Raw genomic sequence first — 25964 nt, 5'->3', positions numbered from 1 at the left:
GCGCACTCGCTCTCGCACATGGTATAAACATTGAATGTTCCAAAGATGACAGCTCGCGGTTACCTGGGCAGCTATCCAAGTTTCTAAATACGCCATCAGATGAAAAACAGAACGTTTATCAACGCACAACTGTTATAACTTTAGTCTTTACGGAAAACAACACCCTACACACCCAAGATTAAGTAGAACAGCAGAACAAAAAAAAACCTCTGATGTACGTAGTAGGCTTTGATAACTTTTACCCATTGTTGGATTTTTTTTACAGAAATCATTTAGCAACGAGCACTGTAGTCGAACTGGTCGTGTCGGTCGTGCACTTGTGAACAATTGGAAATAGTTAAAGAACGATAAAAGCGAGAAAAATGGCGTGTGTTGAAGGGAATCTACAGACGCAGGAACAATGGAATACGTTCTCAGCTCTACATCCTGTGTTTGCCTCGAAAGGATTTACGTTGGATAAAGTCATCGGTTATGGAGCCTTTTCTGATGTCAAGGTTCGCTAATTTTCACACAACTGCTCGATATACACTTTTTGCTATTCTACCAATATGATATGTTCCATTAATTATCAATTTCCAAAACCTACAGAGGGGATATGACTCCAATCGCAAGAAAACGGTGGCAGTTAAAATGATATTAAAACGAAGTAAGCCGAAAGCTGTATTCACCAAATTCATTCGCCGTGAGGAGGAAATTATAACAAAGGTCCGGCATCCCAACATAATAAAGTTCTATGACTTCATCGAGACAACTAGCCGGTAAGTGATGAGATTGATCTCAAAATTTGAATGTATTGCCCAATTTTATCCACCTTCCCTCGCCGCTAGGATTTATATTGTAATGGACTATGCCGTAAATGGTTCACTGTTGAAATTGATAAAGAAAGAGAAGTGCCTTCCGGAAAGGAATGCACAAGCCTACTTCGCTCAGCTCGCTGGTGCTGTTGAGTATTTACACAAATGTGGTATCGCTCATCGCGATATAAAACCCGAAAACATCGTTTTGGACGCAAGTGATACCATAAAGCTGATAGATTTTGGTTTTGCTTGCTGCCTGTCGAAGGTGGCTGATGAGGATGAGCTGCGGCTATCGGAAACCTTCTGTGGGAGTTACGCATTCGCCAGCCCGGAACTCATCATGTGCAGACCATACGCTCCGCAACCGTGCGACATATGGGCATCGGGAGTAGTACTGTACCTGATGTTGTTTGGCAGGCATCCTTACGCCACCTGCAGAAATATGAACGATCAATTGAAGGTACGTATGGACAGTCAACACGGTTACAAAGCATATATGTAACTTTTTATTTTACTTATATATTGCAGATCATATCAAAGGGCTATAGTTTTCCAGAAAATGTAACGGTAAGCAACGAAGTGAAGAAGCTTTTTAAAGACATCTTCATTCTTGCTGAAAAACGCATCAACGCTAGTCACATGCGTAGATGCGATTGGCTTCAAATGAAACCGGAAAAATTGGCCAGCGCTAAAAACGATCCTACTCGCAAAATGATCCTGGGTTCGAAAAAGAGCATCATGCATTAACAAGAGGTAGCCAAATATTTCGGCTACGCATGCCGCATGAAATTATTAATCCTTTATGTATAATGAGTAGTACAATTTACTCATTCAATCTAATTCAGCAATAGCACTATGAGCTGAGGAAGTCAAATCATAGTAGATGCGGTTTTCAACTTGATTCTTGTTTAATATACATTAAGGTTTTTTGTGTGTGGAAAAATAAAAAAAAGGTTAGCATTCTTGATAACTAAAATATGATTTTAAAATCAGTTTCCATACGAATGTTACTTTAAGTTTTATTATGGGTGGTTCGTTTTTGTCATTCTTCAAGAATCATTACAAAAATATTAAAAAATAAATAGCAGAATAGTAAACGCGTGAAAAGAACCATTAGGATATCCAAGGGTGGATGGGTGCGGATCATTGTCCTCAGTGGAGGTCACAACTCCTCCTAGAATCGCATGAGACATAAAAAATTACCCAAGATCTAATTCAAGCTTAGCAGGTGCCCAAAACAGACTACTACCAACACGAGGTGAGTGTATCCGGCCCCGGGTGTAGGAAGCACTTCAGAAGACATCAACGGGATATGCTAAGTCCTGTGAGACCGTGGAACGATTAAACGAAAACCCCCAATATGTTAAGGCACATCCTTCACTTCAAGCATGTCACATGCTTCTCGGATGAATATTTCAAATTAATTGGTTTTCAAATTAATTGGTGGGAGAACTTTCATTCCTTTAATCGTCTCCTCGAATTTTTACGTTGACAACCAAAGTATTATAGGAGAATATCCAAAATGTGCATACAGATAAACAGATTTGGAAGAATCCAAATATATAAACTACTTAAAAAATAAAATGTTGGAAATTTTGTAATACATGTTTTGCTCTTTATTTTCTTTTATACTATACATCCTTCAAGCTTTCATGTGCTTTACACGTCCGTTGGAAACGGCAACGAATGTACAACACTTACAATTCAATGCTGATGATGGTGCCTGCGTTTAAATTTTATTCTAGTGTATTATTATTTTGATTTGAGTAAACGTTTGTGAATATTTACACTTCCCATAGATATATTCGCATGCAGCATTTGAACCTTCCCTCCACGCCCTTATCCGACGGCCCAACATTCGCACGGTTTCGCCTCAGTTCGCCTCAGTAATGAATTTGCTCTATATTTCACAGCTACAACAATCTACGGCTAATTATGAACGATGGCTATCTTCCATCGCTATTCGTTGCAGGCGAAACAACAGCTGCTTTTTTCTCATGTAGCCGGGGGAAAATGGAGAAAGAAGAACACGTTCAGACGAGGTATGTACACAGATGAGTGATCAAAGTTTTATATGTTGTTGCGTGTCGTAGGAAGTTAGTAGCCAGACGATTTGAGAATGATATATTGTATCAGTACATGAATATCTATGCATTCGTTTAGATACCGTTAGCCTTCCTGTTTGATACTCTACTTTTACTAACAACTTCGCGATTCTATCTAACATGCATAAAATCTATCCACTCACATTTGGACTGTTTCACCCATTTCAATTCTGCTCGAGTATGTCTTATTCCATTTAAATTGTACACATTTTAAAGATTAGTCGTTTCATAGAGAAAATAATATTTGCACTGGGATATTGGCTTAGTGTCATCATGGAACGATCCATTATCTACAACAAAGTGAAGCTTTACCGACAACGCGCTTCACGTTATCATCCATTTCCGCAACTTCTCTAAAACTGCGATAAATGCTGGCAAAAGTTACCCGCCATGTACTTTACATTTACTTGTGGGTGTGTGTGAATCTATTTTCAAAGTTTTGAGCATATTGATATTTGTTCAGTTTTTTGTTCTCGTTTTAAAGATTTCGTGACGGAGTTGATGGGATACTGGGTGAAAATTATTGTACACCTACAACAATTGGTGTGCTGTGTACAAATTATAAATACTGGCTTCACGATGTCTTTCCCGTTCCCCGGAAACCCCTCAACCCCATTATCAGCCACCACAGGAGGGACGGGAACGTCTCGAGGAACTGAGCTGTCGGTTGTGTCTTTTTTGGTTTTTTTGCTTTATGCTTTGCGCCAACTGGTGTGCTGGAAGTACGCGTACGCGGATTGCCGCCATTATGAGCTCCGGAACCACGCGGGATGGGTGGTAAAGTTTTCATAAGAAGCCCATCTCGAGGGCGGTGTGTAGCGACCGGATGTCGCTATGACTCGATATCCGCCAAAAGGGAAAGTTAAGGTTTTTGGCTGCATTCTCCTCGTCCTGACCATCGCCGACGACGACGTACGTGCTCTTGCGGCCGAATCTCGTGACGATCCGCTCGAAGCATTGTTCTTTGCCTGGGGGGGGGGGGGGAGAATAACGGTGAGACGTTAGTACATGCGTTCACTAACCTCGTCGTCGGTATTTCGAATACTCACCTATCTTGTTCGCACTGTAGACATTCTCGACCGGAAACACTTGACCCAAACCGTAGAGTAGTATCTTGGCCAGGGCTGGTACCAGCTGGGTGGTGGTCACTAGCACGTTTACGCAGTTTTCCCGCTGGGCGATCATGTTCAAGCACTTTAGCGTCAAACTGTGCCAGCTGTCCGTTTCAAGCTCAATGTCCGAGCGTACCTGCAACCAGTGGTCTCGTTTTTGGGAACCTAATAAACCTCCAACACTGGGAGGGAAAGCAAAAAAAGGGAATGGTTTATGTCAGCTGCTTGACACACTGATTATGCTTAGTGATCCACCGGAAACGCGAAATACTCACTTATTGCGATAGGTATTGTACGTGTCCTTAATTTTCCTATAGCGAAACGCTAGCTTCCGCATCCAGTCGACGCCGCCACGCACACCATTAGCTAGACAAACATTAGGTGGAGCTCCTGCTGAGAGAGAAAAAAAAATGGTCCCACAGAACAAGAAAACACGATTAGAGAAACTTCCCTTCCCTTTCACATCGATTTCGGTGACAAAAATGATGATGAACTACACTGAGTGGTTCCCGTTTTGCCGATTTCCTGCCACCCTTCTCCCTTTTGGCAGTCTCAAATATTGACTTAGGATGTCGAGGAGTGGCTACGGCGGGGGTGCGTACCGGATGTACCCATCCCTCTGATGCATTCAAATATTCGACGCTGTCTAACGATGTTTACCTTGCGGTGTGGCATTGTGGAATCCGTCGGCGGCAAAGTTGTAATTGCTGAGATCCTGCCCGTTGTCATCCGAGGCTACGTCGTCGATATGTATCTGGTCGCACTCCTCCAGGTCGTTGAAGAAAAAGTACGCATCGGCCATGTTGAATATGAGCTCCTCCATCCGGTAGCCCAGTTGGACCTGATGGTCGCGGTTCTGTGAACAGATGTTAAAGAGATTTTAGTTGGTCCATCGTATTTGATCTGGCAAGATGTCTCCGATACCGACCTTATTGTACCGCCCAGCGTAGGACCCCGTCAGTAGCGAGTGGAAGATGATGATCGTCTCATCGAGGTCCCACACGAAAATTCGTTCCGGAGCCTTCTCGCTGATGCCAGGTTCGCTGGTGGAACTACGTGTCGGACTTGGATGTGCATGCCGTCGACCCCGCGCCCGTCCTGCCTTCCCTGTCGGGGTTGTCGTCTTGCTTGCACCCACGTTCCCCACACCACCGGGACCTCCGGCACCGATCGCCGTCGGTGAGATGGAGATGGGAGACTGAGGGGAGTGCGAGTGTGCCAGCATGTTTGGTGTAGTTGCGTGCGCCTCCGAGGGACTCTCCGCGGAAAGACCGGCCGCCACATGGAATCCACCCGCCTGACTGCCGCTCGATCCGGGTGAGCTAACGTACGGTGAGTAGCTGGCCGTGTTGGCATAGTACGGACCGTACTGATCGTTGTAGTAGCTGTAGCTGTCCTGTTGGCCCGCACCAAACTGGCCGAAGGATGACGATGAGTAGCCGTAGGAGGAGTAGAGCTGGGCGGAGTTGTTGTTGCCGGCTGCGGCGGCGGCAGCGTACGGTGACGTAAGGTACGTGTTTGGCGAGGGTATCTTCGTCGTGGTCCGCGTCCCATAGGCCGTGGCGCCGTACGCCGACGAGTAGAACGCCGGTGTGTACTGCTGCATACTGTTGTAGTAATTGTAGTAGTCGGACTTGTGGTCATACACGTTCGCCGAAGCGGCGACCGTGGAACTTTGTAGCGCGTCCAGCGTGGCGACGGCTGCGGCTGCGGTGGCGCCTGGGTTGGCGCAGAATAGCCCAGACCCGTCCAGGTGGGCGTGTGCAGCGGTGGCACCGAGGGGCAGGTTGGTGGTTTGTGTCGCTGCAAGGCTTCCGTCAAGTCCGGGGCTGCGCAGTTCCGATTTGACCGTACCGTCGCTCAGCCAGTGCGACATTCCCAGCTCGCTGGTGCCCAGCGTGGCCGTCGTGGCTCCGGACGTCACCTGGCCTAAGCCAGCAGTGGGGCCACCGGTGCCGAGGGAGGACAACCCATCCACTAGCGATCCCCCACCCGAAGACGAACCGGATCCAGTTCCCAAACCGGAGGTGATAGTTGAATGGCTCGCGCTACTTCCACTACTTCCGCCACTGCTGTTCAATCGACTCCCGAGAGATCCAGGACTTGCAAGTAGTCCCCCGTTACCACCTGCACTAGCACTTGCGCCCGGTGGACCGTACGTCAAGTTGAGGCCGTTGTGTAACGCCACCGAACCGCCAGAACTTCCCCGATACGAACCACTGCCCGTCGCACTCCCGCTTCCACTGAGTCCTCCAACCGGTGAGTGGTGATAAAGGGAATGTGAACTTGCCACCAGACCACCACTACCACCACCGTTGGCGTTCCCGTGATTCGTAGCCGTCGACCCAACGGGGTAGTGGAACGGGGAGCTCAAAGCCAGCGCTGGTCCTCCTCCGATGCCTTCCAGTGTCGGTACCGTTCCGGCAGCTACCAGTGGCTCCGAGAGGTTACTGTAGATACTGCGTAGGAAATGAAAAATATGAAAAGCTCAATTAATACGTGTACGCAGTGGGCTCCTTCGGGAAGGCTTCAAATTTCGTTTATGCGGGAACAAATCCTTACGGTAAGCCGAAGAGCCTACACTCTGACAAGGGTAAGCGAGAAGGGATAGCACATAAATCACAATTGTTTTTACACCAAATACTCCGGTGTGGAGTAAAGAAAGGACGTGTTTATTTTTTTACACAAAGTGTGTTTAGGTTGCTTCAAATTAGCTCTGCAACGACTTCGCATGAGCGTGCGTGTCTTCCACCGGGTTAGGGAACAGTAGTTAGAACGTTCGGACGCAAGGTTTGGATCAGGATGTGGACAATTTTTCTTCCAAATTCCACCGTTGTTTTTTCCTTCACGATGAGCACGCTATAAAACGCGGGTTCCAATTTTCCCCCTTTTTCGCCTCTGCAACCACCTTCCAACCGGAGCGTCTAGCAGGCTTTGATTTATGTGGGTCGACGTGTCATACCGAAAACAAAGCCTACTATTATGACGCACCCGCAACCACGATGGTCGTTTTTCAAAACCCAACGTAGCTTCTTACTCATTGCTTGCGGTTTTCGGCTGTTGCTCCGGTATATGCGACGTAGGACAAGCTCCAACTCCAACAACGCACGGCTCGAACATGGACGAATGAAGCAGGAATAAATAAAACCGCCATGTACGCAGCAGTAGCATAGATCGGTTTTCCATTCCCCCCCCCCCCCCCCCCCCCCCTGGTCAACCCTTCCCGAAAAACCGTCGCAGCTGCAACGTGTGGTTCGCCCTTCGTCAGTGGGTGACATTAATTTTATTGTAATTTCACACTTTCCCTCTAATGATGCCAACCCGACACGTTACCCACCGATCGCGACGAGGGAAGGTGGCCTAATAAATTAATCACCAAGAACTTCGAACCATGTGAGTGAGTTCTAGTAGTGAGACATCGCAAAATATCGTGGATGTGTTTTAAAATGTTTCAAAAATTTAAATATAAAAAAATGATGGTAAATGACTATTTCGTTTTAGAAAGAAGACTTTCCATTAAACGATACGCTGCTGTTGGGAAATTTTTTTTCCGTCGTTGGAGAAAAATAAAATTAGCGTGCGGCACACAGTTAAAAACGGCCGGACGATGAAAAATCAAGGCCAAGGATTGACACATTCCATTGCGATCGAGAGGGAACAATGTGTGCAATAAATGTGCCTGGTGCAATCGAGGGCAAGAGAACGGGGCAAGGATGGGTCGACGCGTGGCAGCCCAGGGGGACTGGAAACGTATCCCCTTGACCGTGCCCTTGGCCAGTTGTAGGTGTCCGCGGGTACCGTTACGGAACGACATATTTGCAAGCCGATTCCTACCTCCTTTCCCGGATGGAAGGCACGGAAACTCGAAACCGTGGCGTATGTACCCCTCAACCCCCAGTCCCCTTCCAGCAATGGCGGGGGAAGGTTCTAACATCGACAGGTTTGTTCTGTAGTTGAAAAAAAAAAAAGTTAAGCCCGTGGAGACGATACTCAGGATGGAGATGTGCGTTCCGTCTGCAGCCGGACAGTGTCGACACTCGAATTTCTGCCCACTCGAGCACATCGAGCGCTAAGGGTGGCACAAAAAGAGTCAACTGGAAAAATTAAACACACAACCAGTGTGTCTGGATCTATGTTCCCAGCCACTTGCCGCGCGACGAAAGGAAGCACAAATCGGTTCCTTTTTCAATGGCAAACGGGGAATTTGCTGAATGGTGACGTTTGTGAGCGTGAAGAAAAATATATCGTTTAAAAAATAAAACTCTCCTCTATCAGCAGTTTGCGGTTAGCATTCCCGATTCCAGGAAACGGTTCTTGAACGATCTTAAAAAAACAACAGCCTACTTTGCGCCCCCTCGGACTACTTGACTTACCATGTTTTTCTACCAAACCGGGAAGGAAGCCTTAAAAACAGACACGGACAGAGCTTCATCAGCAGCGCCCGGAACGGTGCAATTGCCATTCGTCAACAAATTGTACAAATTGCCATTAGTAAACACTCCACCGAAGCTGATGGGTTCCCGTCCGGACGAAAAGTGCTCCCCGAGACACGGGGTGCAGCACCGAAAATCGGTTAACATTTTCCCGTTTTTCGACAATGAATCCAAACGCAGCGAGAAAGGCTGCAAAAGTGTGCGCAGAGAAGAAAATCACAACGAAGGATATTTTTGTAAACCGCAGCAGAAAGCAAAAGTGTGAGAAAATTTTTAAGCTTCAACGGCAGTTTGGGGCGACGTAGAAAAACTGCCCCAGGGGGAAAAACTGTCCAAATTGTAGTTTTAATGGCAACAACAAGAAGTCACGATAATGCGCGAGGAATGAAAAACAAAGTCGACCGTGCTATTATGGCTTACTTTGTTGACAGAATGAAAAGGGATTTTGTTCATCTGAGTTGTTTTGTTCGCTCGATGTCAAAAAGATGTTTAGTGTTGTTTTAAACAAACTTATTCGGAGAATATAGTATATTGGAGACACGCTAGTCGTAGCTGAACTAATAGATCGACGTTGAGTTCAAGATCATCCCTAATGGATCATCACACGGGTGGTCGTAATACGTCGTCCGCCAACTGTCAGGTTCCTGTCCGTCGCAAACCCGCTTACGGTGGGGGATCCGGCACACACATTCATCTTCGTCCGAACTCGCTCGCCGAACGCTGGAGCGCTAACAGCTAATTTGAATTGCCAGCCCAGCGGTCGTCGGACGGCACCGCGGGAAATGGAGTGTTTCCGTTCGGTAATTTTCTCACCCCACGCTGTCCCGCGGACGGTCACGGGCATCAACATGGTGGGTGTTATCATCATGCGGTCCTATGCGAGCCGTGGTGGTCGTCAACTCAACCGTTCGTGTTCTAAATGTTCGGCGTGGGGACGTAATCGAAACGCTACTATCATGTTTACATCTAACCTAGTACTGTTTTAGTTGTGGTTGGTCTGTTTTTCGTCAATATATCTGGAATGAATTTCCCTACCCAAAACTAGGTTAAATTATTCATGTGAAAAAGCATGAAGTTGATAAACAAAGCACATCCAAGCGTAACACTAGAGGGTCTTCTGAAATCTTTAAGAGTCCATCGTGGTATAGTTTTAAAGAAAGTTCTCCTAAATAAAATTACTACAATCCATCTTAGTTCCTTTTTATGGTTCGATTCTCGATGACTCGAAAAAGTGATTTCCATGAATTAAATTTGTCTTGCTTTTCTTTCGGCGGCCACCTAGAACTCGTGGCTATCTTTACGATTGGAACATTTTAATGTAAATCCTGTCACCTCCGATCAGAACCAACAAATCAATGTTTAACGGGCAGAATGGAGGACCTCTTAATTTAACCTCCATCAAATAAACTCGATTCAATTGCCGAATACGGCGCTGGAGGAAAACGCTGATGAAACTTCGCTGACAACAGCTTAAACTGTAGCACGTGTTGGCTATTAAGGAAACAAACTCGAGTACGACAAAGCAGGGGAAACAAAATAATACGCACAACCGAAAACGGGAAAACGTTTTATTTCCTGCTGGCTCAGCCGAGCCGTAACATATTTCGTGCCTTTTATTTCCCACTCGCCACGGGCCACAGGGTGGCAGCACATAATCATAATAATCCTTCCTAATCCAATTGACCAAACATCTTTATTGAGCGAGCGAGGGCCCTCGCTGGTTTGGGGCTCGCTTCCGAGATGCCACCAGCGGAGTTTTAGAGTGGCCACTAAAGAAAGCGGGAAAGCAGCAATAAAATAAAACACACACACACACACGCACACGACAGGGCCGAGGTGTCCGCGACGGTGTCGGTTTGATTTACGATCCCGATACGCTGTGTCCCGATTTGCTGCCTCCAGTTGCCTCGCGCCCGAAAGTCACGTTCTTGGGAGTCCGCGGACGGACGGACGGACAAAACGGTCACATCTTTTGGCAGCGCCTCTCGAGGGCTCCCTTCGCTCTTCGGGGAGACGACGAAGGCGACACCGCGGTGACGCTAAGCATTTATGTTTGTTAACCAGATAATTTAATTGCCCACCCTATTTGGCAGCAGCGCCGAGAACAGAACGTGGACAGATTCGTGCCCGGCGTCCAACATCCGGACTGGGAGGGTTATGTTTCATGACGGGGAGTTCTGGACGTCTGCCTTTTTCGGGGAGGGAATAAGTCGTTTGGGAAATGTGACGCTGAAGATGGTAAGAAATCGGTACAAAACATCCCCCGTCTCGGCCGTCATCGGGAATGGAAAAAAGATTTACCGGGTGCTTTTTATTTATTGTTCGAAATTCCCCGATTTGTGTACGAACAAAATGGAGCTCGTTCGTTTCTTCCGCATTACTTCCCCAACTTCCTGAAGTATACTTCCTTCAGGCAAGGGCGACGCGACGTCGGGAGTGTGGATACAACATAAATTAAAGCAACGAAGACGAGATCATTATGTTCTCGGCCTACTATCCTCTAGTTTTCGCCAGCCACGCTCCCATCCACCCCCCCACCCAGGTCGACGTAAGGGATGTAATGTGATATTTTACGCTTTCCCATCGGCAGAAACATCGTCATCGTCGGCGTCGCCATGGCAGCGGATTGGTTCGTGTCATCGATTCGTCGCATTCGTGATGACGTCGGTGGAAAACCAAAGCCTCAGTTCCGAGATCTCCCCATCCGTACACAAATGTTTCCTTTTTCTTTTTTGTCTCCTCCCCCAAGCCAACCCTCTGCAGCCTTTGGAGTCGGCAACAACAGGGAGGGTTGGTGATGCATTTTTGGGTCAACATACTTTTTCCATGAATTTTCCACCCTTCGGAGTATATTCACTCAAGCACAAGCGAACTTTCCCCACCACCATCGTCATCATCATCATCAACATCATCGTCAGGATAATTTCGTCCGATGGTGTGCGTTTGAGTGTAAACATACGCACGTATCCCCCCCCCCCCAATGTGGAACGACACGCGATTGGTGCCTATTTTCACACTTCCACGCCTGCCCGGTAGAACATTTTCACGGTTTTATTGGTTTGTCGCTTTCTCGAGGTTGGTTGTACGCATGATTCGATTGACGAAAAGCAACCGCCAACGATGCGGACGAATCAGAGATAGAGAATTTTCTTCGATTTTCCTATCAAAGGCACGAACACACATACACATAACTTCTGCACTGAAATATTTGAAGTGGAAAATGGAGAATGATGCTTTATCCTATCGATTAAAATACCAACAAACTACTAAACCATCTAGAAGAAGAAAAAACAATTTGAATTTCAATTTCAATAACAAGAAAAGTAAATGATTATGATATTTAGGAGCAATTTTGTCAAAAATTTGATGAAGGACTAGACAGATTGTTAAAAGCACAGAAGGCAAAATAAGTAACCATTACATTGCTTTAATCATTAACAGATCCAAGAATGGAAGTTTATGTGCTATTAAACTATAAATACTTGTTGTAAAATCTGACTATATGCTTATACCATCCGAAGTTTTGAATCCAACATTATTGTATCCTTTAGTATCTTATCATTTGATATGTAATTTTCTCATATTTTAAAACACATGGAAGTGTTGTTTAAAATTTAACCATTGAACTGTACATAAACAAACTCATCATCAGATCAGAGACCATCAAATTGTGCGATTCGGTTTTACTTCCACTTTGATGGTTATATTTACCTTTTCGATTCGGTTCCATTTCACAACAGTTGGCTTGTTCCTGTTGCATTCCACGCATAAAGCCAACGCATAAAGATCGAATAACATGATGCACCATCAATGGTAGCAAACAAACGAGATAACAGGGGAAGAAAATGCAAGAAATGCAGACGCACAGGCAAGCACTGGGAGCTATTTTCGTTCCGTTGTCCATTCGGAAGGTAGTTGGATGGATTGGTTACGATACCGGCTCACCGGAAGCCCCACCACGGAGCAACGAGAGGAACGATCCGATGCGGGAAGGTATCGAATTTAATATCACTTCCCGCAAGAGCGTGCCTCGGTGCGTATAAAATAACCAAAATAAAAAGAAGTCAAGCAGCGGAAGATGTGACGCGATGCGGAAACGCCAGGAAGTGACATCGATGCACCGATGCATCCTCGCCCGGGGGTGGGGGTGTAAATTGATGGCCCGAGCGCATCTCTACCCCAACAGTGTTCCGGGCGAATGAATGAATTAAAGCCTATTTATAGGGCGGCCGGAATTGAGTGCGTTCTATTTTTTCTCTCCCTCTCTACAGCGCACTTCTTACGCCATCGTAATAATGCTAGAATTACATAATAATTACATCGTAATGTCGCCCCTCTGAGCTGGTGCACGCACTCGGGTCTTTAGCGTCAATTGCGGCATTCTGTTCCGGAATGTGGCAACAGTAAAATAAACAAGTTACGGCTTTTGGAATCAAATTCCCCGACTAGAGACAAACACGATTGGATTTAGAGTTTGGTGAAGCAAATGACTTGCGCACAGTATGGTGAACAACTGGTGACGTTTGGCTTCTTAAAAAACACAACGATCTTGGAGTGTTTTGTCCGAACGGTTCTTTCTACCATTTTCCTTGCTCCTGGTTTTATTTTATGTGGTGCCGATGAGTTTTCTTCATCACTCTCGTACAAACGGACAATCTGGAGCCGGCTTTTTTCGCTTTTAACGATCGAGTTGTAATGTTTACGCATAAAGTGGGTAAGAAAGCGATTCATCGCGACGTTTGACGAGCAGAACGTGGCCTGAGGACCGCACGATGATGAGCTATTTCCCCGCGGCTCCAGCAAAGTGTCGATGAAATTTGAAACAAACATAAACATAGCAAGAGTTTTATTGGACCCCATTTTGGGAGGCAGGTGGATTGGGTCCATGGAAAACATTTAACGAACGGAAAAGTGTAATATCCTACTCGAAATCTCGTCTTGTTTGTTTACATATCGGGCCAATTCGTTTGATATTGAGTGTAGCTCAAAGGCGTCATCTTGTTCCCAGTTTTCATAAAAACCGAATCCTATGTAGAACCAATTGCGAGGCGATAAATTCCGTTCCGTGACATTTAACAAATGTTTCTTCGCGCGCCGATTTAGAAAATGTTTCACTGTGCGCGGACGTTTCTTGGGCGAATCTTGAACATCACGTGCGTGGCATTTTTTCCCAACATTCCTTCCCATTGCCCTTTTCGCCAAAACGACCTTGTGCTTCGCTAGAAATGAGATTTCTACCAACGGAACGGTCCGTCGGCATCCGAAACCCGCTACCCGCTGGATGCAGATGAGTTATTTGCGCTTCTGCCTAAGTAAAGCCAGCTGGACAGGAACAAAAAAAGGCTGCCACACAGAACCCTAGCGACTTTCGGGGCTGTCGTAGGCCCACGGTGGGTTTGTGTGTTTTTTTGCGCATTCTGTTTGGTACGGGCAAAATTGAAAGGAAGTACAAATAGAATGGAACGTTACTGGTTGCTTCTTTGGCTTCTACTGCATCTTCTGTCCGATGGAAAAAAAAGATGATGCAGATGCGACCCACAAACAAACTGCACAACGTCTGCGATCTCGGTCCTCGGGCCCGATTCAAGGGCGCCCTCGAGCGAGACCACTTGTTCCATTCACGCCGCCGCACACATCCCGTTTTTCCTTTTAACATCGGCGCATTTGTGCAACACATGTTGGTAAACTGTGAGTTGGCTGAGGCAAGAGCACGAGAGGCCTGAAAAGTCGGCCACTTCACGCCCGGGTCCGCTTCGTAGCGAGTAAACTAACTCGGCCGGAAAGCCCGCGTCCTAAAGAGGGTTAGGTCCTTCTTTCGAACCCAGTGCTCGGTATGTGTGTGGGAAGGATTACGCCAAGTGTTAAGTGGTGGTAGCCTAGTAGAAAAAAAAAGACTCCTTACATCTCGGGGATGCGTTTTTGGTATTCTGCGGGCCAAATTTCCCTTCCAAAAGCGGGTCTTCCTCGAGGTCCGGGAAATCTGAAACTCGCGCCTACCAGCGAGGAACAGGACAAAAATTCAAGGCGAGAAATTCAAATGAAATGGTGCGTAAGGATCACGCTTCTCGATCCGTGCCGGGTTTTTTTCTCGAGCGTTGGTGATTTATTTGAGCGTACCAGCAATTATCCACACCCTCGGAGAGTGACCAGAAAATTTGTCCATCTCAGCATCGGAGCAGCGAAGATGAAAAAACAAGTATGGTCAATCCACTGGGACTCTGTGACACTCTGTGTTTTGCATCATCCTGTTCGTAAATGCACACCAGATGCGGAGAATTTAAGAGATGTTTCCTTTTTATTGCCTTTTGATGGCTTTTGTGCAGCTGGAAGCCTTTAAACTTGTTTTGTTAAATGTGTCTACTTCATTTTAATACTCATTATTCATTTGAATATTCTTAAACTGCTGCTTCATTGGATTCCATTTAAATATTCTAAGACTCATATTGAAAAGCAATTAGTTTATGATATTTTTTTGTACCACGATTACTTCTTTTAGTTTTAACCCTAGCTACAGGTGCCTTATTCCTGTAAGTAAACGTTCCTTCAATGTACCCACCATCCTTTTGTCCATTTAACCGAACGATACGCACTCACAAAAGCAGCCCCGGTTAACTGTTCTTTTTGATTTTCCGTTGAATAGTTTTCCTTCATCATCGCGGGTTGTGAGCTAACGAAGGGAAAACCAGCGGGAGCTCGCTCGCAGTATTCTACAGAACCGAACGAAGTTGCAAGGGCGCGTACCAACCGGCGCAGATTGAAACTCGATCCTTTTCCGTCGGGCCATGCAATGCATTTTACGAAGGGAAGGAAAAACCCGGCGGCTCCATTCCATTGCGTTGCGTTGAATCTGGTTCGGTAAAGCGCCATAAAAAAACAGATCACACATCCGCGTTGTCCCGGCTACCATACGTTCCTGGAACGCCGACGGTCGGAGGACCAGCTGAGCAATACGGTGCTGTTTACAGATTGCTCTTTTTTTACCCCCGTGGACTCTTCGGGAAAACGGGGAGGATCACAAATGTTCCCTCAAATTGCCGTACCATCGCTTGGCTCAAGCTGGTGGTGGTGTTTTAATAACTACTCTATTTAACATGACCTTATATTGAAATGCCGGACGGGATCACTTAGGCGAAGCGTTTCTTTATCTTTCCACCAGTTGATTAATGGTTTCGTCTACGTCCGCCATGAATTTAGACGCAGCTAATTCCAGGCGGGCGGTGTTTAGGGCGACTCCCTAACGGCACAGACTCCCTGCACTAATGCGCCACAAATTGTCGCCTTTCCGCAAGCTAAACACGAAACGAACCAAATCCGCACTCCGTCGTCCGGATGTCGGTCTCGGGGCGGGGAAATGTGAAGTATGTTGCGAAACTGGAACGAAACGAGGCGTTGTTCCAATTGTCGAGCTCGCGGAAAGCTAAATGACTTTTGTTGCTATTGAAGCTTACCTAATTGGGGAGCATTTTTGTTGGCGCATCCTCTGGCTCGGGATATGTGAATTGTGCCAAAATTTGCAACGTCAACGTTTTTCACTGACATCATTAATCACGTGGGATCCAGCGGGAAGACCATGTATAGCGAATTTATTTTTAGAAAATGATTTAAAAAGAAATATGTTTGTTTCTCTTCAACGAACATAACAAAGCATGAAGAGAAAATTCGTTTGAAATATAAGAAAAAATGTGAATGAATTTATAATAACGTAGTTTTATGTTTGTAACAGAATCGTAAGCAAAAAGAACTTTTATCTTAAGTCGTTCAAAACTCTTAGAAAACAACATATTATTCACACCAAAAATAAGAACAGAAAGGCGGATATGTTTTATTGCACTTTCGAAGACTATCGCTTTTTACTCGACAAGTAGTAATAAGTTCATAGAGATAATCTTCCTTCCACAACAGTTCGGATCATAATAAAATTCGATATTCCACAGATCGATCCATCCAACGGAATGGGCTATCAGGGGGGGGAGAGAGGGAACAAAAGGCAAACAAGAAGCAGGAAAAAAGTCACCAAGCCACCAGGGTAAGGGGCCCAGCCAGGATTGGGTGTCCATAAGTCACGAGCCCGAAGGAATCGAGCGATCGAGCTGTGCGTGCCACTTGGTGTGAATTTAATTTTCCCCATTTCCGTGGCACTTTCGGTGTTCGACCGACCGACCGACCGGACCACCCACCAGGGTGCACACGCTGCTATGTTTGCCTAAGGTCCATTATCCTCCCCACCCCCCTCTCCCAGGCGCCGGAGGCTTCACCTCGAGGAAGTCGTCGAAGACGCGACTCTCTTCGAATATCTCTTTCCACCGCTGCTGAATGTCTTAAATCATAATCTTTATCTTCATCATCAGTGTGTCTTTTCCTGGGTATATCTTATTTTTTATCCCCCTCCTACCACCTCCCCTCCACCTCCCCAACATTATCTCTTCTTTTCATCGCACCTTCGAGAGTTCCTTTGTTTTGAATTCGCGCCCGGGGTTTCCGAACGTCCGTTTCCATTAGGCTCGCGTGTCCACAAACCATCGGTGGTCCTCAAGGTTTCCCGTTCCACAGCATTACTTTATTTCGCATGGAACCCTATCGATCGTCCGGTGGATCACACACACCAAACGAAAAGAACGTCCAGGTGAGAGGTGGATTGTTTCACTTCTTTGTCATCCTAATTCAACCTGACATCAATATCGTTCCTTACAAATTGTCGTCAATTTATTGGCAAAGCAAAAGGAGCACGAAGACGGTCCGAGAGAAAAAAAAACATGTGGTCAACGGAACGGACCACGCTTCGACCAAGGGCTGGACGATAAATCGGGCATGATTTAGATGTTTCCACGAGCGACTCGGAGTGGTCTTTTTCGGCCGTCAGTAAATCTCTCCCCGGCAAACATTCGAAGTTAATCCCCTCCCCCGAGCCCAGAACGCCACAGTGACACAATCAACAATTTCGCAAATTACCACCGATTACTAACGAGATCGTAAACGATCGTCCGGACGGTAATCCAGACATGTTGACTGCGATCTTCATCAACCGGAGGCTTGCTTCTTCCGTGTGTATGCTCGTCACCCAAAAAGGAGCATAAAATCTGGCCCCTCGATAGTAGTTGACGCTATGAGCTAGGACCAAGGCCACCATATGCCGTTCCGGTCGCCAAAGTGATCACTTAGCTCCCGGGGATAAGTCTGCGTCCGGGTTGCGGTCCGGCGTACGGGTATTTATAATAATCTAATTAGACGAAAACTAGCAGTCCATCAAAAACGGCCGGCTTCCTTTCTCGTCTCGTCTTCGTCTGGTGAAAATGGGTTTAGATGGGTTGCGGACTGACGAACGCCGACGGCGGCACGGCTTTGCTTTTATCTTTTGACGATCTGACAGCGACCGTTTCCGAGGGCGGAGGGTTTAGAGAAAACGCTGTCACGGCGCAAGGTTCTTTTTCTCGTCTCGTGTTCTAATGCGAACATTAGTCGCTTACTTCTTGCTACTTCATAATTATGATGGAGCATTATTAGATTCGTGAAGAGTTAAGCAGGGCATCCATCAGGTGTTTGTTACCCATTTTAACTGTTGTTTTAAATTCAATTTAAATACTATTATTTTGTTTCACAAGAGAACAAACTCTTTCCATTTTTTATTTGCGATTTATCCTTCGTCGTTTTTCTTGTGACTCACGCAAAGTAAACAGTGGAGTTCGGGGCTTCTTCGGGGAGCTTGGTGTGAAAATTCCTTCCCGGTGACTAATCTCCACCCTGGGCATCCGTTTCGACACCTCTCCACAACCCTCACCCACCGAAACGGACGGGGATCGGGTGTTCGGAATCAACTCGACACCACCGCCAGAGAGCCGTTAATCGCTAATCGATCGCACCGAATCGCTTTTCCAGATTGGAGATCCCACATCCGATACGGTCCAGGGCAGTAGCGTATAGTTTTGTGTTTGTGGCCGGTTTATATATATCTAAATATTTAAGCCGTTTAAGCGAGATACTTTATCGGAAAACGCGCGCGCGCGTGGAACAAGGTAGGGGGAGGGTGCGAAGGCCCGGGGGGGGAGCTGAAGCCATTTCATCTGCATACAGATGACGCCCGGTTCCCCCCCCGGCGATCTGCGCGCATTCCGCCGTAGACAAAAGTCTTGTCAACGATGGCCATTGTCACAGCTTGGTTGTTTGTTTTATTTTAGATTTGGTGTTTCGTCTTTTTTGTCCACTGTTTCATCTTTTTCTTCCTCTTTTCTCCCGTTTGCCCTCCGTTATCCGGAATGGCCATTTCGATTGGGCCTTCGATTGGGATTATGTTTTATTCATGTTCCCCACGGTTGGTTCCCCAACGGGAACGCGCGCAAACTCCTCCGTGGTCGACTCTCGGGCTCGACTCGTTCACGCTGCCTTTTCCCGCGATGAGGAGAAATGTTCGGGATGAGTTTGGGAGCATCGTAAATTTCGTTTGGGCTCATTTTCGTTTGCGCCTTGTCGAACCGTGGCTCAACACGTTTCTGGTTTTATCGCTGAACTATGATTTAATGCTATTGATCATTGCTCGTTAGGTGGAGAGCTTCTTGGCGACCAATTGATCACCGGAGTGTTTCGATCGCGATGATCGCATCCCCGACTGAACCTGGTTTGCCAATGAGCAACGCACGCACACGGGTTTCTTCTTGTCTCCTATCATATTCTTTCCTACAAATCGCAATAGACTTGAGGGTAGAAATATCATTAAACGTAATTTAATTTTATTAGACAAGATTCCTTCTTCGGGTTTTCATTTCAATCCTTCTGTCAACTTGTTGCTAGTTCATAAAACAGACTTTAAAAATTTATTCCCTGGCATATTTCCTCCCTCCTTCTGTGTTTTCCTCCCCTCAAAGATCGTCACCGATATTTTCTGTAATACCGTGGCAGCAATTTTTATGTCTTGTTTTGACGATCGACACGGTTTCCTCCCACAAAGGCACAAACGCACTTTACTGCATTCTAACGCACTTGTCGGCGTTTTATTGACTCGCCCGTCAGCTAACCAACCGGCAAATCTGCACCGATGAAACGAGCGAAACGAACCGGTGTGCCAAATAAAGCGCCCAACCCCAGCTGGGCCATAAATCCTTCCTTAAACCTCCCCTCCGATCGTACGACTCGCCAGTTAAACGTCACTTCGCACATTTCTTACGACCACAAACCCGGGATGCCAGGGAGTTTACGATCGAGCGCGATGGTGGACTGCAGCTTTACTACCTCCCCTTCCTGTTGGGATGTTGGGAGAGATATCGTAACGTGCGTGTAGTTTCCCGACCGTTTTCTTACCGTAAATAATCACGCACGCCATTAAACCGATCTGCAGATCATTTCCTTCTCGCGTTTAAATTAAAAAACAATCTCTTTCGCGAAATGGGTTCGTGGTTCGTAAAGAAACGGTTGTTACTTACCGGGAACGTTCCGTCGTTTCGGGTCCTTCAGTGCGTGATCGTTTTCCCTGCGGCGGGAGGGGAAAAAGAAAGAAAATGACGTGAGGGAGGAGAAAATAAATGTAATGTTATCAGGAGTGAGTCAGAAATGCTAACGGAAGCGAAAGAATATTTTTGGTAAGTGTTAAAACAGTTTCCCCAAAAGCACCGTGAGAGAAATGATCTCGTTAAAGATCGTTCAATTTAAACAAGAAGGAAGATAAGGAACCTGATAATGATGATGATTGGTGTGTGGCGTTTGTCTCAATATTTACAACGCGGCATGGTCCTTCTACTTAGCGATCGTGATTTATCAGGCCCTCTGTGTCTTCCTGTGTTTTCCCGAAACCCCGGTGTCGGTGAGCTCGTAATTTATCTGCAACGAGTTTTCCTTCGTCGGAACTGGGTCGCCGTGTACGAAAAAGCTCGCCACCCGTTCTCGCATTTCCCACCGATTTTCCCACCACCCCCAGGGGAGGATCGTTTTCCGTGAAGGAGCGACGATCTAGCGGTGGGCCCTAGCGGCTCGTAAAACGCTAAACGGGAACAAATTATTTAAACGCTTCCTCCAATGGCACGATAAGAGCAGAAGATGCCATCGGATCGCCCGGTCCCTCCGCCTTTCCTCTCGAGGGGATTCCGAGGGCGACGACGACGATATGGCCAGCAAGTTCCTGGGAGGAAAAACCTAGCGGAGCGTTCGCTTCCTTGTTCCGTGGGACAGAAGTAGCATCGGCAGCAGCAGCAACAACAGCAACAGCACCATGTCGTACGGCTTCCCGGGTATTCGAACCTTCGCCTGCATCGTATTTTATGCACCGCCGGTCGAAAGATCCACTTGACAGATTTAAGGGCTTCCCGCGTGTGGTTCCCTTTTTTTCCTCCTTATTTTTCCATTCCGAGCCGAACGCGGGGCATGATCATGAGAAAACGATCGGAGGGAAAATAAATGAGAAAAGAAGAAACACATCCAACATCACACAGACCTCACTCAAAATCGAACAAAAAGTCGTAAAAATAAAAAAGGCGACAACTGATGGGTGTCAACAAGGTTCCGCGGGCCACGGGCGGGTGGGGGAACGCATAAAAAACCGATCGACGTGGAACGGCGCAGAAACGGCGCATGTGTTGACACGAGGTCGAAGATTTCGATGATTCCGATTTTTTTTGTTGGTTTGTGCGTCTCTGTAAGGCACGAACCAAGGCAAAGCGTCTAAAACGCGAGTAGTCCCAGCCTGTTCTAATTATTCGTTTGGAACAAGTTGCATCTACACAAAAACTGTATGTAAAAATGTGTTAAGAAGAGATTGTAAAATTCAAACACACACTCACATAAATAATGGGCCTGTAATCTCCTTCTTTCATCTCCTTCCAAGGACCTTATCGGAGCGTCTACCTCGTCCAACAGAACTGTGGAAATGCATCACCCTTGTAAATTATCGCGGTTATCCCGGGTGACTTCTGGATGTCATTAAAACGCGCACACACTTATCAACCCCGTTATCGTGTTCTGGTCGACGGCCGACACGAATTTTATATCGCCACGATTACTGTCGACTCCCTTCCACAACTGCCTGTTCAAGCTTCAACTTGTCATGAGTCTCTAGATTGCTTAACGGAGTCGAGTCGATGTCGACTAAGATCACATCGCCAACTGTGAGGGAAAACGATAAAATTATACCGTTACTGAATGTTGTCGTGTGTCAAAAGTAATGCCCTTCAAACTGACTTGTAGAACTCCTCGAAGTGACTAAACGATGGACGATGGATTTGTTGGTACGAACAGATATGACCTTAAGGTTTAAGAGAAGTCGATCTTCAGCTGATTTCCGAGCAGACTCGAACCAGGTAAGAACTTCCACCAACTGAACACCTTTCCCCCAAAAAAAAACCGACCACAAATAGGGGTAGAAAAAAGGCCCATAAATAATGCTCATAAATAATAACTATAAAAAGCTAATTAATGGGCGAAAGAATTATGTTGTTGTTTGCTGGTTAATTTTTATTGACAACATTCCAGCGGAGTCCGTCTCCAAAACGGTTCCGGATGCGCTCTCGCGCTGGGTTATGTTTATTTTACGAGGCTCGTTGTCGTTTTTTTTTATATGTTTCCAATGGTTGCTTCGATCGATCGATGTTGCGGGACAGTGGAATCATCTGGTGCTGGTTGCTACTCGCGTTGAGAAACGTGCGATTTATCTCGCGCACCCGATGCACACAACCAGAAGAGGATCAATCTCGATCGTAATTTGCCTTCCGAGTGCCGTGTTTAGCGCCCGGCGTACAGTTGATGTTGGGGAATCTGAAGAAGCTCGTATCGATTTCTGGCGGACCTGGCTCTCTACCTCTCCTCTCGCTCGCTTATGAGCGTTTATGGCATTTTTTGGCGATCGTTTTGGAGAACACGTTACCCGGAATCCGTTCCGAAAACCATTCCCCATCTTGTTATGGTTCCTTCTGGCGAAAGCTGAACGAAATAAAAAGCACAATTCGAAGACAGAAAAGTGTTGCAAACTGTTAGCACAATACACGGGCGGGCTTAAACGGTTGGTGAAATATGGCAAACATAATCATTCGCTGTTCGATGTACTTTCGGACCACATCCCGATGCCGAAGATCGTGTCGAAGCACACGATCTCGTTCTGAAGGAGCAGTCAACCTTACACGGCAACCGAAGCGAACCCCATTACGAGGTGCATTACGCCAGTGGTACACTTTGGAGGAACAGTTCTTGTGCTCCCCAGCTTTATGCTGTTGTTTTTTTTTTTTTGACGCTCTTGAAGGTGTCGGTGAGCATAAAATGTGCAAATGGGAAAAATGAACCAACCGTCCCGAGACGCTGTTGTTGCTTGGACGCTGGGACACACATTTATCACGCCTAAAACATGTGTCCGGATCCGGATGGAGAAGTTAGCTAGGCAGGGTTGGGTAGGGTAAAGCCACTTGAACTTACACACTCGTGCAAACCAAGGGCACACCGAAAACGAAAAAAGAAGCACATTTGTACGAACGGATGGTCCGTTTTTCCTGCAGCTCTTACGCGGCTGCAAAGTGTCAAGTGACGGAAATCATTACATCGGTTCACTTTTCTTTACTTTTCCGTCTTGTTTTCAAACCGAATCTGTTACTCCCATGTGCTTTTCCTTTTTCGCTGACCAAAAAGTGACCGAGCCTTCAAGTCTGCCGAAGCGACGGGCTGCAGCTTATAAACCAGGCCAACCCGAGGAGGACTCAGGCCAAGTTTCGGGACCCTGCGCCTTGTGTGGCAAATGTGGACACGACGGTACGGTAAGAAGTTGACACCCCGGCCGTTCGCCCGGTAGACCTTTTCCGTGGAATGGTCACAGACTTCTAATAAATCTACTTGAAAAGTGACCAAACGCTGCTTAAAATATTAGTTGAAAGATTTTCCAGGAATTTCTCTCCCCTTGTGGCCGAAGGCGAACCGAGGATGCCGGTAATATTATTATTCGTTGCTTTTCGCTCTCTCCGTCGCGCCCGGCGAGGGTTTCCCCCTTTTTTCTCGGGCTCCGACGACGACGTCGCCCCGGGTTCCATTCGGCGATCAAATCACGTACGCCGGGTGAGTGCGGGGTCGTTAACCAGGCGCAGGGCGGGATGGGGGGACGGTCCTTCTCGCAACATAATTTAAAACATAATTAATTTTATATTATTTTTTAATTTATCTTCCCCTTTCGCCCCGCAGGAGCGCGCGTGTTTGTTTTGATTTAATTCGTCATGTGTCACCAAACGTCGCCTCCGTGTCCCTGACCCACCTCCTCCTCCCTGGCGTCGGGGACACATTTTTCACGCGGCACTTTTCCATTCCCCACCAGTGTCCCCGATAGTGATCTTTAGGACTTTGGCAACAGGCCGACCAAGTTGGTTTCCTCGCCAGGGTGTTCTTTTCCGACTAATTTAAAACGCTGAAGCTACGCTTTTTCTGGCGTGTGCTAGTGCGCTAATCATCTATCATTATCACCGAACTGTAGCATTCCACCCAGGTTGGGGTTTGTTTGGAAATAGGATTTGCGTTTTTATCGCCAAGGGTTGGGTTGGGGATTTTATTTGTCAGAAGTAAAGTCCCCCCGACGTCTAGGGAGATTTTCACGAGACGTATTTTATGGCTGATTGCCGATAGCGCTGCTTGGAGAATCCACACAAACTGGTAGATGTAAAACTTTGTGGTGATTAATGTTCACATTTTAGAGGTAAGTTTAGCTTTTTTAGACCGTAAAGAATTTTTTGAGTGTATGTCTTAAATTTTAAGTGTATGTTTAGAAAATATTTAACATGTTAAACATGTTTTATGTCGTATGGCCTCCTTCTTTTCCTATTCTGGTAAATGTTGAACATCATTCAACACAACTGTTCGACCGTCCCAGTGAAGACTAATTTGTTTGATGATGCACAATTTCGTGCAAAATCGGAGATAAAAATGCAACCTTAAAGGCCTCGAAGCATCGTGCACAAAAGACCCGGCCTCCGTTATTTGTCACTTTGGGCATCCAAGCACAGGACCTTACACACACACACACCCCATGTGAGAAGGCAACGAGGAATTCACCGTGGAATCCCACCGGGTTGAATGATCAAGGTAAATTAAATTAATAAACAAAAAGACACAACATTAACACGGCATATTTTAGCAGGCACACACACGCACAGGCAGTGAGACACGTGGAGCTCCCCGGGGTTGGACCGATGGCTTGGAGAGATCAGACCGGGCGATAGTGTACGTAAGAACGTAAGAAAGGAAGAATTATGGCAGCCTCTGGGAGGCTTGGGAAAAACGAGCGAACGAACCTCGCAGGAATGAGAAATGATCGGACAAATAAAATTTGAAAAATAACCATAAACCAATGGGGTGTGCGTGTGCACTATGTGTGTATGTAGGTGCGATGTGTACGTATGCTTATTAGGAGACGAAAGGACTTCGACCAGCGAAGGTGCAGAAATGCAAATTTACCGTGGCGAAAATCGCGAAGATTTTTAACGGTGCATTTTAAAATGTTTTTAAGCCCTTAAACATGTTTTTTTTCAAACTTTAGCAATATATAGTTAGAACATCCATAAATCAAACTGAAGCCAGTTACAGCGATATAGCTATAACGCTCTCAATGTGGTTAGAAAATCAAATCAGTGAGGGGTGTTTAAAAGCAAATCAATATGAACAATTTAGTCCCAAATCACCACACAATTTATTGGAACTTCATCGGATGAAACATAGGCGAACATAGAGCGTCACATCCCTCGAGTCCCCTTTCTTTCTAATATGATGCATCGGATGTGGAGGATACCCACGGGGGAACAAATTGTTAAATAATTTGTATCTCTAAACAGCCATAAAACTAAACAAATTTATGGCCTGCCGAACTCGTGTCGAGAACCTTCCTTTTTCCCTGTGGTTCCTTCTGGGGGCTACCCGTTGGTGGCAGCGAAGCACCCGAGAAGGGAGTTGGGAGTTGTAAAATCAAATCGACGTAAAAATCTCACACACAACTCAAGGGTGAAAGAGGATAGAGGAAGAGAAGAGATGAAACGTGGAGGGAGGAGGAAAACCCGGCAGCAAATCGATAGATAAAAACTGGTTAGAAAACAGGTGAGACACGGAGAAGAGATGGAGAAGACCCGTACCGAAGATAAGGACAAGATCACAACAAGACACATACTTGCTTGCTTTTCCGTAGATTGGAGCCGATAGTGGGATGGTTAGAGGAAAAAGAAAAAGCCCATGGATGAATAGAACGTTAGTTCTAAGTCGTTAGGTTAGTGGGGTTTAAGGCTAGTCGTGAAGCGAGGGACACTACCTCTATCAACCACTACCACCGTTTTATAAATGGACGAGATTTTGGATTGTTTAGTTTTGTACCTTTGGTTCTATCTCTATCATTTTATCAATGATGGAGATCCGGGGGGCAGATATATAACTACAAGGCATTAGTGTCACCATTGCATACGATTTTCACATTAAGAATCGATACACACACACACACACACGCACACAAAACACGGGCCCCGGGGCGGCAGTTGCGGATGCACGGTCCGGAAAAAAAAACGGGACGGGAAAATTTCACTCCAAGAACAA

General features: G+C 46.3%; 2 protein-coding genes across 2 annotated transcripts; one reads left to right on the top strand and one right to left on the bottom strand.

The window, feature by feature from the left end:
* Window positions 1-630: 630 nt before the first annotated feature.
* Window positions 631-1544, top strand: LOC131283163 (testis-specific serine/threonine-protein kinase 4-like). The gene is made up of 3 exons (XM_058312745.1): window positions 631-758; window positions 828-1257; window positions 1326-1544. Exons 1-3 carry the CDS (start codon window positions 631-633, stop codon window positions 1542-1544), a joined length of 777 nt encoding a protein of 258 aa, XP_058168728.1.
* A 2144-nt stretch (window positions 1545-3688) lies between these two features.
* LOC131291882 (developmental protein eyes absent) lies at window positions 3689-25829 on the bottom strand. Its single transcript, XM_058320753.1, has 7 exons — window positions 25749-25829; window positions 19859-19905; window positions 4943-6473; window positions 4675-4870; window positions 4290-4407; window positions 3952-4196; window positions 3689-3870 (listed from the first exon to the last, which is right to left on the bottom strand). Exons 1-7 carry the CDS (start codon window positions 25827-25829, stop codon window positions 3689-3691), a joined length of 2400 nt encoding a protein of 799 aa, XP_058176736.1.
* Window positions 25830-25964: the final 135 nt, after the last annotated feature.

Source organism: Anopheles ziemanni, chromosome 2, assembly GCF_943734765.1.
Source record: "Anopheles ziemanni chromosome 2, idAnoZiCoDA_A2_x.2, whole genome shotgun sequence".
NCBI lineage: Eukaryota > Metazoa > Arthropoda > Insecta > Diptera > Culicidae > Anopheles > Anopheles ziemanni.
Note: the sequence above shows the minus strand (reverse complement) of the source record. Positions and strands in the feature narration are given on the sequence as shown.